The sequence below is a fragment of the Bombus bifarius genome, unplaced genomic scaffold (assembly GCF_011952205.1).
Source record: "Bombus bifarius isolate JDL3187 unplaced genomic scaffold, Bbif_JDL3187 scf7180000009343, whole genome shotgun sequence".
Taxonomy (NCBI): Eukaryota; Metazoa; Arthropoda; class Insecta; order Hymenoptera; family Apidae; genus Bombus; species Bombus bifarius.
In genome coordinates, this window is record NW_022885057.1 from 1,421,147 (window position 1) to 1,436,634 (window position 15,488).

General features: G+C 32.7%; 2 protein-coding genes across 9 annotated transcripts in view; one reads left to right on the top strand and one right to left on the bottom strand.

Annotated features, from left to right (window-relative positions):
• Positions 1 to 6,291, top strand: part of LOC117215037 (transcription factor AP-2-epsilon) — a 201,616-nt gene extending 195,325 nt beyond the window's left edge. For all 5 annotated transcript variants that reach the window (XM_033461421.1, XM_033461422.1, XM_033461417.1 and 2 more), the window contains 3 exons: positions 1,990 to 2,131; positions 2,267 to 2,438; positions 2,547 to 6,291. In XM_033461421.1, coding sequence (XP_033317312.1) covers positions 1,990 to 2,131; positions 2,267 to 2,438; positions 2,547 to 2,684 — 452 coding nt within the window. In that variant the 3' untranslated portion in view covers positions 2,685 to 6,291. The remainder of the gene's footprint in view (positions 1 to 1,989; positions 2,132 to 2,266; positions 2,439 to 2,546) is intronic.
• A 1,413-nt stretch (positions 6,292 to 7,704) lies between these two features.
• Positions 7,705 to 15,479, bottom strand: LOC117215038 (KH domain-containing, RNA-binding, signal transduction-associated protein 2-like). 4 transcript variants are annotated; one of them, XR_004489011.1, is made up of 9 exons: positions 15,275 to 15,479; positions 14,399 to 14,520; positions 14,209 to 14,325; positions 13,750 to 14,062; positions 13,499 to 13,628; positions 13,304 to 13,423; positions 11,626 to 11,726; positions 8,368 to 8,477; positions 7,705 to 8,042 (listed from the first exon to the last, which is right to left on the bottom strand). XR_004489011.1 is itself a non-coding variant. In XM_033461425.1 (8 exons), the coding sequence occupies exons 1-8, from the start codon at positions 15,477 to 15,479 to the stop codon at positions 8,470 to 8,472; spliced, it is 1,116 nt and encodes a 371-aa protein (XP_033317316.1). In that variant the 3' UTR covers positions 7,705 to 8,469. The 4 variants fall into 4 exon arrangements, 3 of the variants coding, with proteins under 3 accessions (XP_033317316.1, XP_033317315.1, XP_033317314.1); XM_033461425.1 differs by having other exon boundaries at positions 7,705 to 8,477; XM_033461424.1 differs by lacking the exons at positions 7,705 to 8,042; positions 8,368 to 8,477 and adding an exon at positions 9,908 to 10,838 and having other exon boundaries at positions 13,499 to 13,613.
• Between the last annotated feature and the right edge of the window lie 9 nt (positions 15,480 to 15,488).

Genomic DNA, 15,488 nt, shown 5'->3' on the forward strand with positions numbered 1-15,488 from the left:
TTAAAAAAATTTTATTAAAATCATGATGTAATCATCGATGCTGAGATATGATATAATGAAAGGAGAACAGACCGATAAATGAATCGAATATGCTTGTAATGTTAGGTATATTGCCCGGAAAAGTAGAAGAAAGACTCTAGAACCGATCGTTTTAAAGATGACGAGCATGTTCACAATTCTAGATATGCTTCTTGAAAAGGTAGAAGAAAGTTTCTTTAAATCCTGCTACAATCGTTAGGCGTATAATTTTAAACATTATGTTTCATCGTGATTGAGATCATAAGATAAAATACATTATGAAGCATTATGTAAATTACTATCAGTTGTGAAACAGTTTTGTAATATTTTCGATTCGTTTGTTTCACGCAATTCGTGCTGTATCATTTCCAGCAGATATCGAAGTGGAAATAGTATATTGCAACATTCTTACAACTACGTTGTGTACAGTGTAACCACTGAACAATAATCATATCTCGCGTATGCAGTTTATAGCTGCACCGTGTAGGGAACTAGTCTTGCGTATATCGTATAAAATTGTTCCATTAAACCAACTCCATTTATTCTTAATTAAAAAAAGTAAAAAATATGGATTACTTTTGACCTCGAAACAATCGATAAAAATCAATTCCGGTACTCGACAGAGCTACAAATCAGTTCCAATACTGGCTTAAAAATCCGTTGCAGTACCTCGACAGAACTAAAAATTGTCCCACTGGAAGGTTTCGTTCGAACGCAGTGAGAGGACGGTAGAAACGAGGATACACGAAGGTGCAATTATCAGGAGCGTTTTGCATATTTTTCACCCGCGTAAAAAGGAAGAAACGGTAGAACGAGTTTGCGAAATTGGATAATTCGTTAGCTGCAGGTGGCTCTCGAGCCTGTGTTCTCGATCGCGTAGTAGGCAAAATGCGGCAGGCCTGCGGGTGGTTTTCCTCGGTTGTCGATAATAGCGCCCAACGGGTCCGCTTCCATCTTTCACGAGACCCTGCTTGTAGGTACCTAATTACCTGCCATCATCGGAAGCAAGAGAGAAAGGGTGAGGGTCATAGAGAGACCGGAGAGTAAAAAAAATATAGTGAGAGGGAAATAGCGAGAGTAAGAGAGAAATAGTGACGGATGAAGGGGATTGTTCTGAAAGGGGAGAAACGAACCACGTGCTTAAGAGAAAGTACGTGTGCCGTTTCATTATCGTAAATTAGTTCGTTCCTCCTGTACGGAACAATCCTGTATGTGGCACGCGCGAAATGGCTATGTTCAGTTTGTTTTAAACCGAGGAATCTCAGATTTCTACCGTTGGCTTTCTAAAACGTCTCTGTATTCCTCTTGACTTTTGGCTAAGATGATAGGAGAATTAGACTTATCGGCGATTGAGCAGAATATATCTCGCTTTGTACAGTGTAATTCTAGGAAAGATGAACCTGATATTTGAAGATGTCTCAATATACTGAATATAGTACTTGTCAATTTGTGTACTGCCATTATATTACTAGTACTATACTAGCTTATTTAGAACATGTAATTATCATGATACAGTATCAGGGATTATTTCATAACAATAGCAGCAAATATCTTCTCAAATTCAATATGAAGCTAGAAAGCAACGCGGATGCATTGCGTATTTGACAGATAATTAGAGAAATGTTTACTTGGTCCATGTTTCCTGGCCATTTACTTTATTATATACCTATATTATACCTTTATTATATACCTATTATATACCTTTATTATATACCTATAGTGGCATTATTCGTGGAATCTAGAATGTTTGAAATAATTCGTAGAATCTAACACGCACTTAAAACAGACGTTAGAATTGGGTAGTAAATTAGTTTTAATGAACGCAATTTGTAGATTCCGATAAGGAAGATTTTATCTTTAGCCCGTTAAGTCGTAAATGAATCGCAAAAAATTCATATATATCCATATGATGGGTTGCGTAATCGAAATTCCCATAACGAGGCGTTTTATATCTTATATTCTTTTTTACAGGAGAAGCCATTCACCTTGCCAGAGACTTCGGCTATGTCTGCGAAACCGAATTCCCTGCGAAACAAGTTGCCGAATACCTCAGTCGGCAGCATTGTGAACCACAAGATTCCTACAGGAGAAAAGAACTTCTTCATGCCACCAAGTAAGAATTTATCTCCACACGGCATGCGAACAATGACGAGAGATATCGAGATAATCGAGATTGCTCGAAATTCATTTGATCGAAGAGATTTAGATTCGTTTAGATTCGTTTAAAATTTGAAATTTATTTTTTCAGACAAATCACCAAAGAGCTGATGGATCTTCTCAATCAAGACAGATCGCCACTTTGCAATACACGGCCGCAACATATCCTCGACCCAAGCATACAGAGACACCTAACACATTTCTCTCTCATATCACACGGATTCGGAAGTCCTGCAATTGTAGCCGCTCTTACGGCAATACAGGTACGTCTTGAAATATTTAAATTGTATAACTATCTTTTCAATATCTCTACGATTAACGATTTCGAGTATCAGTTCGTTCATTTAGCTAATCGAAATTATCGATTACAGAAGTTCCTAAGCGAGTCCCTGAATCACCTTGAGAAGATGTACCCAGGCAACGGGAGCGGCGTGACAAGTAGTCAGCAATCGAACCTCGACACGAATAAGAGCAAGGACGGCACGTTGATGAACGACATGAAGAAGTGACGCCCAGAGGACCCGCCTACCTCGAATGTGGTCACTTCAATCAGGCACTCCTGGCCGTACAACTGAGTTTTCGCGAGTTTTGCTAATCGCGAACAGCTTCTGGTGGACCACTGAAACGACACGTATGTCCGCGCAGCCACGAGCTCCATTGTATAATGAAGAAAAAAAAAAAGAAAAGAGAGAAAAATAAACATGAAGAGAAACGAAGAGAATGGACGAGAAAGGAGGCCTACTCGAAGAAATATTGGCGCGATACGTGCGGATATCCGTGTTCGCCGAGGTTGGCTGGTCGAAAGTGTACTAGATAAATGAATGACGAGACGTCACAAGAAATGTGCAATCGTGGACCTCAGACAGGGTTCATCGAAGATCTGGTCGAGTCGAAATGACCGGCAATGAGATATAAACAAGACACTATACTTCATTTATCCTCGGTTTAACGGAAAGAACATAGTCGGCGTACTTGTATATCGTTTCGAAGAAACATCAAGGATCTTTGATTCGCGGATCGATCCGCGATTACGTTCGTTACAACAAGGATCTGCTCGAGTAAAATATAGGAATTGTAATGAAATGTAATTACCGTTTATTCTTTCACTGCCTGCTCAGTCTTGAAACGCATCTGTGTCAAACGAGAAAGAACGTATCGATCGATTCGACGGGATCCGCGATCATCATGATATAGAGTTGAAACTTTTATTACGTCTTCCCCGTTTATTTTCATAGGTTCTCTCTCGTGTGCGATCGCACATCAAACGGTTCGAAGATATTTATACGCATTACGATTACTTGTGATAGCTTTAGTGATAGTTGAAACGTTTGTGCAATCGTTACGACTTATTCTCGCTCAGATCTTTACAAATTTCGCATTTTATCGATAGAATACAGTCTAATGGAATGATTAAAAGTTCCAAATAAAACAAAATATAATGTGAAATGTACAGATTCAGATGATGGCTAGAAATTCATTTTCAATTCCAGATAAAAAAATTTATTTAAAGAAGGCAAATCTATTTAAAAAAAAATACACAAAAATATATCCGGACTAATTGAATTTGGATGTCTACGCCTGTGTCCACTGTTACGACTCGATCGATACGACGAATCGATCGATAATCAAAAGCACACACAGAGGTACGACAAAAAAGAAAGAAGCGCAGTTCCCAGCAAACTTTTATTTCTCTCCGTATAATTTTTGGGTCGACTATTTATATTGCTCAAGCATAACTATTCTTTGCTCATTACCGAGCGCCCGACATACGCGCAGTATCGATCATGACGCTGTTACGTAAGCATTAATATTGTCAGCGTAGTGATATATCGCTCTCTATACCGCGTACAACTTACAATTTTATGTCTGCAACTGTAAATCCACTTGCAAAAGTTTTATGGACCACCTTTATATCGACTGACTGAGTCTACCGCATAGACAACTCAACTTCATTTATATCTAAACATGCTATATGCTAAAGCATATTCATGGTCCTTACAAGTTTCCTTATAAACGTACATTCACCTTATGATTCGGGCGTCCTTTGTGGGATTTCTTATCGCTCAATTTCTTCGTTTATCGTAAAAGAAACCAATTTATCGTACAATTACTGTACTACATTCCACAAATGTAGTACAAAAAATATATTTAACTCGGAAATTAAAATTATGGACTCAGCCACGAAATTTTTTGACGTTATCGTCTACTTTTCATCTCTTGTCCTGGTCCTCTCGTTAGAATCTCTACGACGATTTTCCACGAGAGTATGGAAACGTATGATCTGGATCATTTCATGCGAGACTAGACAAAGATGTTAAACGAGCGAATAAGGAAAAAGATGAAAATTCACGCGGTGAGAACATGCAACAGCCGTCTGAGGCTAAAAAAGTATTAATTTAAAGTCGTTATCTACTGCTTTAGTAACCGATCACGTTTTGTTTAAATCAAAATATGGACACGAAAATGGTTGAATCATCGTTCGCTGCAGTTGCGTATTTATCGCGGTAATCGCCGATTGTTATTCGCATACAAGACGATAACACTGTTTTCGAACGATTTCTTGGTAGTCAATTAGGGATTTATGATACGAGATAGTTTTCTATTGAACGCGTATTAAGAGCTACTTTTATTCCATACTCGAATTTTTAATCGAGATCCATTCCAATTCATCCACGTAATAAAAGATTTTCTTCTTGAATAGCTAGTTGGAGGTATACCGTGCGAACTTCGCTCTCCAAGTATTTCTATTAATATTTCGATCAGCTATACATAATTTCACACGAAAACCCTTTTATGATCTCTTAACACGATGATCCCTATTTAACGTTGCAATTTTCGGACGATGTTTCGATGCTTCGTTATTGCGCTCGATCGATCCACTTCGCGTACTTGCTACGTAATAACACGTAACTTTCATAGATTTGTAGCATAAATCTCCATCAATCTCTGTAATTGATACGACGGATAGATCGAATAAACGAGTAACGTATATAACATATATACTTTCAAAAGAATTGTTAAGCGACGTCGAACAATTTACATTCATTCGACGATTGGGATATACGTTTCAATCGGTTGTTTGTTTCTAACTTGTACGTATTTAGAAAAATTGATGCTGCGAAACCGAATTTAGCGATTTCCAGTAACGAGTGTATCAATCATCGGTAATTCGACTACGTATTTTGCTCCTTGTTACAACTGCTCTACGAATTTCGTTTAGGAAACACGGAACAAGGCTTGGGCGTGTGCGATCGTCGGTGCCGAAAAATTTAAGAAAAAGAAGAACAAAAAGTCTAAGGATCATTTCCGAGGATCATTTTCATCGTGCCAATGCGAAAGTTGCCATTTGAGATGTGCCAATTAACGATATCGAGTTTAGAAACGTAAGAACCAGCGACTAGAAGCGAGCAGCCGAAGATACCGAACGAATGCCGGAAGATCACCGTTTAAGTTTCTACGAAACGCATTTCGAACTCTCGTTTCGTAGAAGTTACAAATGAAGGGATCGTAGTAAAGGAACGATCTCGATTGTTGATATAATGATATCGAAAGTATTGGAAAAGTTTCGTGCAAGAAGGGAAAGAAATCGGGCAAGCAAACGCGGAGTAGAAGCACGAGAGATTGCGTTGAAGTACAATACCAGGTGAACCTGAGACATATCTAACTTTGTAATTAAATCTTAAGCGTATGTAAATGTAAGATTAAGAAACCTGATCAAATGTCTCGCGTTCCGGGATAATATGTACAGAGTATTTGAATCTTTCTTGTGATATAATCATAATATTACTAAGACATAAACGGATAACGCAAAGCAAAAACGAAAGGCGAAAAAAAGAACACGTAAAATTACTATTATCATTCCATGTTTTTTCATAGAGGTGAAGTACTAGCGTGATCGTGGAGGGCATCAAATATCTCTCCGTTTTTTCGTTTACTGAAGAGACACAACCTTCGAAGTTTACTCAAAGTAACTCACGCTAATCCCGATTAATGTATCGGATTTTTATTGCGTCGACAAATTTTATGTCCAACGATATATGTAATTTTCTCCTCTTGCGATGTTGCGTGCGCTTCGATCGCAGTTTTCTTCAGTCAAAAATTGAGGAAGAAAGAAAAGAGGTAACGAAAAATAGGAAAAGAACTTTCCTCCAGCTTTAAGACCAACGCCGTGAGTTTAGTTAGATCATGAGAATGAAAGAAAAACAGATAAAAATCCTAGAACCCTTATTTTCATTCACGATTACTTAGGCGACTCGTTAGACTTAAGGTCCCGTAAATTAATACTTATTTATAATCCTTAGAACGGCCGTAAAAAGACGTTTTTCTACCAGAATTTCTGTGCCAACTGCAAAGAATGTTGTAGATCATTTCTGTTCCAAGTTGAAGCATCATTCTAATCTTGTAAGATACTCAGATATATCTTTATTAATTGAATTTCGTAGTATATTATATTCTGATATTGATTTTACAGTTCATTTTTGTATATTGGTGTGTGATAAATAAATAAGAATATTGTTTCTAAGCAACTTACACACTCATGTTCAGTATGATCCTATTTAATCGTTTTAAGTGGGTTTTAACGACTGAATACTTTGAGTTCAACATTCATATTAATGAGTTTTTAATTTTAAGGCAAATTTTATATAAATTATAAATTATAAAAATTATTTAAATAATGAAAGTTTATTAAAGCGTTATAATGTTAATGATCGTTGAATTCAAAGTATCAAATATGTACTTATGTAGCAAGAATGTAAAACATGAAAAGTGTTCAAAAGTTTTCGTTTTGTAGTAATTTATTTCAAAGAAATTTAACATTAACATAAAAATATAAAGTTATAAGTATACAATATGTTTTTATAGTAATCTTGAAATATGAATATCAATTTCACATATACGTACCTATTACTGTTGAAGAGATGGCGCACGTCAAACCGTGCGAGATAAATTGCGTTATTTTTACGTAGGCAATCGTCTTAATACTAGTTACAAAATAACACTTCATCTCAACTTAGTTTCTACACTTCTAAACCACTCTTAAATATTGATTAAAAACGTTTGCACAGAAGAAAGGACAAATACTTCAATTATTCAATACTTCAATTTATACGCACCGCGTTTACAGACGCCATTTTGGTAAGATACTGCAATAGCGCCACCTGCCGAAGAAGATTATAATTTCTGTGTGGCACGCGCATTATTTAAATATAAATTAAGAAAATAACAACACTTATTACTTTTACGACTCTTACAAAATAAAAATTAAATATTCATTGGATCTTTACACTCGATCTATTTATTTTCGATTCAATCTTTTTATTTTAAGTATCGGATGCACATATCCACATAATATACATTTATACTAACTATAAAATCGTAAAGTTAGATTTATATTCCTAAAATATTATAGAAATAAATTTAACAATGTTTTACCTTATATTATACCTTTTACCTTAAAGCTTGACCGGTTCAAAAATGACTTATATTAAGGTAATTAAATATTACCGTATAGATTTTAAATCAGATGTGTAAAAGAACAAGAGATCACATTTATTGAAACTAATTAGATCTAATCGAATTGAAAGATCTAATAAAGTTGCTACGAGTATTTCGCAAACTATTTTATATATCACTAATGATTTTTAATTCTACTTTCTAACAAACAACGACATCGCAAAAATACACCAAATAAATATATTTGTTTAAAATTTTGTCTACTGTGCTGAAAGGATTGATGTGGAATTTTAAAGATATTTAAAATACATATCTTAATTTTTACCATACCGGTCAGTGCTTAAGAGGGAAATATCATTATTTCTTCGATTGATGTAATCACAATGTTGTGCATGGTTTGTACACTCCATTGCCTGGAAGAAAGTCTTACTATCTCAGATTTTAGTATGAAATTAACAAAAGAAGCAAATCAAATTGAACATGCAGGCTAAAAAATAAATTGATGCCTTAACTATTATGTTATAAAAAAACTTCATTTATTTCTCACTAAATGTTAGTTTTATTTCCATCAATAAAGAATAAAAAATCGTCTAAGTATCTTGAGGTAACATTATGCAAGCAAATAAAATCAGCAGCTATATTGTATGTAAAAATAAAATTGGATTATACCTTTTACATTTTATAGGTACTTTTAAAACTAATTAAAATGTTATATTACAATAATAAAATTATACTCACGTGATTTCAAGGCACTTCAAAGTCCACTGAACAGAGAAATAGGATAGGATTAAAATATTTTAATCCATGAAAACGTGTTCCCGCGCAACCTTCCGTATTCTTCTATACACCTGAGAGGGATACATGAAAAGATATGTTAGAAGTAAATGTTTTAAGTACTTCATAACGAAACTTCAATCAGTTTAGACTAAAAATATGTATAACAATAGTATATAACAACAGTGACACTGCTATTTTGTATTTCTCATAAGTTTATTGCTAATAAAAGTTTAAATAATATGCAAGATAAATCCAGTTTAATACAAATTAAACACGTATTCGATTGGCATTTAGTGAATATAACAAATATTTTTTAATTTTTATTCTCGCTTATATTATCGTAATTGAAACATATGTACTTAAATATTTAAGGAAAATTAAATTAGATTTATTATATTCTTTTGACAAAATTTCTTAACATTAATTAACATTTCGTGGCTGATTTAAAGTAAACATATTAAATGAAAGTTACTAATATATTGATGAAGAGATTTTTTTATGGATCTTTGAAGATATTTAATATTATGGGTTAGATCTGAAAACATTTCGTTATTTTCGTCCAAGTTATAATACTATTGATTAATTAGGATTTTGATTTAAAGCTTCAAAATGTAGCTTATTATAATAGCGCTACATTTCTTATTTATTTCAGTTTAGGGGAATTATATATAGATATATGTATAGCAGAAATGATTAAATCCCGTTCAAAAACGGAAAAATGTTTATAAGTTACGCACAAGTTTTTTTATCTTTGTTTTTTTTGTATCCTTATACTATATGATTACACAATTTTTTTCTTTCTATTCGTAATGTTGTGGCTACTGTATGTTTACAAGCTACACGATTTTTCACTTCGTATATTTGGAACGTGCTACTATACACGTATATTTTTGTTTAACATTTATTTATGTCATTTTAAGCTTCCAACACGTCATTTTAATTATTTTTTTTCTCGTAGATACTATACATATTAATATTAAATGAATTACTATATAATTACATGATTATATGTAACTTATGTAATATTAATTTATATACGGTCATCTGCCACTGAACATCATTTACAATATTGTACTTTGTTCTATTTTAGACATATTACTATTTATTATAACGCACACGACTGTCTGAGCTATGTACTTTTCAACATTTAAAAAGCATCATATATTAAAACGAAAGAATAGATCCTATCTAAAAAATAAAAAGATTATGTATATATATGTGTATGTATGTGTTATATATATACAAACAATTATATATATATAATATAGTATATATATATTATTATATATATTATATATTATATAAACAATTTATATATATATGTGTATATATATATATAAATTAAGAACTAAAATCACTTATTTACATGTCATGAACTTCATTATACATTGTACCAATTAACAAAACAAAGAAAAAAAACTGCATATAAAATGAAATTATATAAAAAGATACGAAATTTGACATCTCGAAAAATGTGACATAGCTCCGACATTTTTCTTTCTTTTTTTTTTTATCTGACAATTTTACGTGTCTCGTTCCACTGATCCTCTTGGTCCTCTAGCCTTCCACTCTGACGTGACATTTTTTTCAGGAGAGGAAAGGATTTGAAGGGAGGTATTTTTTCTCTCTTTCTCTATCTTTCAATGCTTTCATAAAAAACCAGACTGTCTACGGGCTGAATATTATGTACGATTGTTCGCGATAAAAAACGCAATTGAAGGAAACAGTTTGATTACAGCTTTCATTGTATTACGAGTTTTAGTACTTATCCAGTAGCCATGAGAATTACATCTGAAAAGCATGTGAATGCTTTATTACACTACGACTGGAAAAAATTCTATTATGTAGAAATAAAGAAAACAAGCAAATTATTCACGAACGTAAAAGTTTCTTTTATGCTAGATAAATTTTACTCCAAAGAAGGAATATATGAAACATAGTGATCATAGACGAAAGTTTTGTTAATACCATTTAGTAGAAAATTTCCTTTGGCAAACCCTCGACAAATCGATAAGAAATGGCAGTTACTTTATATTCGTTTGGTTCTATCGTCGCAATACCATGAAATATTGTAATACCATCTGCATATCGTTTACCGTGTTAGTCTCTCAGAGTGCCTCCATTTTCTTTTAAGAACGATCTCGGTTACTAGGTTTTGGCATTGCCGGCATCGTAAGTTGCCGTGTGTTAGGAAGATTATACGTCAATGGTTTAGGGCTATGAGAAACAATACAGCCAAAAAAGAAAGATCGTTGTTTCGCTTCAGAATCCAGGAATTGTTTGGACAAGATAAAATTAAGAAAATATTTGGATGATTCTTTTAATGGATTTTTACTTGGAAGGTCGTGAATACGGGGCGTTGCGGTAGCGCGAGCTTGAGCCCGATGTCGTTGTCGTCTTGTACGATTTCCATGCGCGGCTCGATGATTCCTCTGCGAATTTCATGGAGTGATTTATTTGCATTATTTTTATTAAATAAGGGCACCACGACGATGTATATGTGTATATGATATTAATCGAATAATTTCCTAGCTATATACTACACGAAGCGAGAGCATTATGTTATTTTAAATGTTTTAAAAAGAAAATAACTGCGAATGAGCTGATGAATAATTCAGTTAACATCACACATTGTTATGTGAAGGCATCCCGTGTCTGTTGAGGGTATGCTCTAATATTTAGGATATTATAGGAAAATCTTTAAGTTCGATTTCGAAAAAATATAGTTCGATTTTAAATAGTGGATGGAAATTATTTTCACTTTATATTGTTGAACTTTTTATTCGTGTATTATTTTTTGTGCGAGAAATATGGAATTTCTAGATTTTTGTATAAAACAACGAAACTTATTATTTTACTTAATTCTTATGGATTTTATCGTGAGTACGAAATTGTTATAATAAATCGTTCAAAAAATTACAAGAAACAATTATTAATGTTTTTTAAACTTTTGGCCGTATTTATATTTCCATTTAAAATTTGTATATTATCAATTTTTTATTTAGCTGAATTCAAAATATTTATTTTTATGAATGATAAATCAGGAAAAATTTGCCTATGTATAATTTATATATTAAAATGTTTTAATCCCATTGCTATTATGTTAATTTCCAACATATCACACATGCGTGTATGTTTATGATAATTTCTGTACAATTACGTGTTATATTTTTATGCTAGAAAAAAAGTAGTAACAATGTAAAATGAGAAGCATGTTACCTGGATATTCTGATGTTTCGTAGTAGTTATGCGACGAGTGCGGGACAGCATCGTCTTCGTATTCATAGGTTGTGTACCTCGAGGAAGGATACATATCATCTCTAAATGATATATAAAAGTACAATACACATTAAGAACCTAAATCATTTCAACCTTGTTTGCATTTCACACATTTCAGAAAAAGATGTGGAACTTTAGAAGGATAATGAAAAAAAAAGATTGAGACGAGAACAAATATTAGTTATCGTATTGTGGAAATGAGTAGAGCTTTAATGTGTGCAAAGAAACAAATATTATTTTTAAAAATCATTGTACTATAAAACATTTGCAATATACTCTGAAAGAAAGCAGCGCTCTTGAAAATGCATTTTGGGTCATATCAGTAAGTAAATTTAACCGTCAAGAAATGACTGTACCAATGTACTACTTAAAAGATGGATTGGATGGCAACAAAACGTCTTTCGAACAGGGTAACCTACTTTTTCCCACAAAATACGTTTGTTGCGCAGTAGCAATAAGAAAAGGATGACTTGGATTCCATAATTGAGCACACGTGACTTAACCCCTTCCTGTGCCATATAGCTCGACGAAACTCGGGCCCAAGCGATAGGCGTCAAAGCGTGATAAACAAACCAGACTGATGCTCAAGAACAGTCACAATACAAGCCGAGATGCAAATACCTATGATATAGTCAGTTTTACGCGACACTGCTGTTGTGGAAGTAAACTCTAATCCTTTTTCCTTTTATAGATATTATAAATATATTATATTTTGTAATAGATGGCAGTTTCAAAATTATATTTCATGAATAAACGATACTTCAATAAAAATTCAAGAGTCTTCAAATGTGATTTTATCCTAAGCAATGTAATAATATTACAGCTAACAATAAATAGCATATTATAAACAAAAAATTCAATAATAAGAAATGTTCACCTTGAATCAATATTTTATAAGAAAATACTTACAACTCTAAAAAAACCTCCATGGTATGATATTTTCTAAAACACTCTGGCAGATGTAAAGCTATTTGTTCACGGCCGTGGCTCGTGATATTCATGTTTGACCCGATTATCTGTTCACGAGCCTAGCTCGTGATATTCATGTTTGGGCCAAAATCTGCATCACGAGTCAGACTCGTTAAAGCACGGGAAGGGGTTAATGTTGTGATAGGTTAGTCATAATGTGTAACAAAAACATCTGATTATGCAAGAACATTATAAATAACGAAATTGGAAATTATTATGGATTTTATCAAATGATATGATACAATGATATCTCGAGAACAAACAACCGCATACTAGTATAAAATAAAAGGTTCGTTGCTACGGTTTCATAATTGCGATATGACTGATTAGAAATATTACGCGTACGCCCGACTCTAGTAATTTTTTTATTTTAAATATTTAAATAAAATATTCAATTATTTTAATTATTTTGGTATTATACATATATACCTTTTATAAGTTGTTACGAAAAGCAGCATAACGTAACCATAATACTTGTTAATAAAACTTTATTATGTTATATTTAATGTTTGAAATATTTACCTCATTTATTTATGTCAAGTGAGACATTAAGGGATAGGATTGATAATGTAAATGTATAACATGAAAAATAGTTATAACGGATAAGAACATTTTCGATGAATTAACTCTTTGATAGAATTATACTTACCCTGATGTTGATGTATAATGTCGGTCTCCGTATCGGCTGCTACTGCCCGTTGATGTGTGATAATCGTAATCATGATGAGATCCGACACGATTACTTGGAGGTGGAGTAGCAGTCTCATAACTATATATTATATAATATTATGAATTTATAACAATATTCACTTAATTACGGTAATTAATTTAACTTAAAACTTACCCATAACTTTGATCCATTGCAACTCTTGCACGATCTAAGATAGAGAACACTTTACTTTTCGCTGAAACAGGACGTGAGATTGGTCCCCGGCTCGAAGGCGGTGGAAGTATCGCCGCTAAAATAGACGAAGCTCAAAAAACATATATTTTGAAATTAATTCGTTCACTCTAACATTGAAAGCAGAATATATGTAGAACACAATTTTCTAACACGACATTACTAAAAGATTGGTGATTAGAAAATATCACTACCTCGCGAAGACCTTGGCATCGTTGGTCTTGTGGTTGGTCTTAATATTCCTCCAGCACCTGGTACTCCTCTGACAGAGGGCCTTCTATCATCACCACTTGTTGGATCATCTGTCATGCTCATTTCCATTTCGCGCATTTGCTCTTGGCGTATGTTGTCGTTGTTATCGGGAATAAGATATTTCCGAACTTCAGCCAACGCAAATGCAATACGAGCATAAGCCTCTGCCGGAGGTGCAAGTGCTGTTATTTCCACATGAAGGTCGTCCGAAAGGTGTGCGTATTTTGGATCCAAAGACATACGACATTCTTCCTCCTATATTAGAGTAAGTTGACGAAGAATTTTATAGAGGGATAATAACTTTATATTAATAATAACTTCAAGCAAAAATAAATATATATATAAACAAAAAACTAAGTCAAATGAAAATTCAAAATTCAGCATTTTTAATACAAAATTACTTTTTGACGATCTTTCATAGATCCTCTTCCTAGTACAGCCATTTTACACATAGTTTCTTCTTGTAAACGTTTCATAGAATTACCTTTTGGTCCCAGTAATTTTCCCACAAAATTGAACTGTACATAATTTCAAGATATAATTTCATTCATATATTTATTTAAATAACTTATAACAAAGTACGATTACTACCTTTGGATGTTCCCGAACCGGTACCAGTACTTTAACTGACACCCGAATTGGTTTTTCGCGATAAATATCCACATATTTAAGATCTCTAACTGGTTTTCCAATAGCTTGAGTTTTTTGAATTTCTATAGAACAAAGCAATTATTTTTTATTCTATGATAATAATAAATACAGATTTAAAAATAAATGGTAGTAAAAACGTATTTTTTATTTTTTGTTACTGTAATCAGAAATTTATTGATATAAGCACATATACAGTTATTAATATTCATTAATCTGCATTACAAATTAGACTGAAAAATACTAAAAATTGTAATAAGTTATAAAATATATATCAATTTATTTATATATTCATAAATTATTAATACATTTTTCTTTAATAGATGTTTAAAGTTATATACTCATAATATACAGGTGTTAAAGAAATTAATCTGTATACTAAAACAATATAAAAATACGTAAATGGTTTATAACATAGGTTTACATACATATTAATATTGATTCTTTAAACTAAATACGTTTGTATTTCCTGAAATTTATTTATTACGGAAAAGTTTGATGTTTCCTTTTAATTATTGTTTATTGCATTAACAAATGTGATATAATTTGTGTACAGAATTAGTAATATATTCGAAACAATGTTAGAAAAATTAAATAACAAAGTGCAAACTGTTTTTCGCTTACATGAGAATCTAACCTTAAATATTTTATTCAGTTCGACTTTGAAGTAATAAAACCGACAAATCGTATACAAACAGTTATGCTAGTAAATTACAAAAATAAATATACAAACAGCAAAAAAACAAACACGGCCATTAAAAATAATAAAGACGATTTAAAAACAATGACTACTGATGATAGAGCAATATTCACATTCACCTTGATCAATTAATCTGGTTGCATTAGGCCATTTTTGCGAATCCAATTCAACTTTTTCTTGCAAAAGCTCCCGGACATATTCCCCGGCTTTGTCAACCTGATGTTCCTTTTCATCACGTTCCTTTTCCGACGATGTTCTTACCTTCGAATCGGCATTTTCTTCCCTTTGATACTTGTATTCACCATTACTCGGCCGCTCACTCATGATTACCAC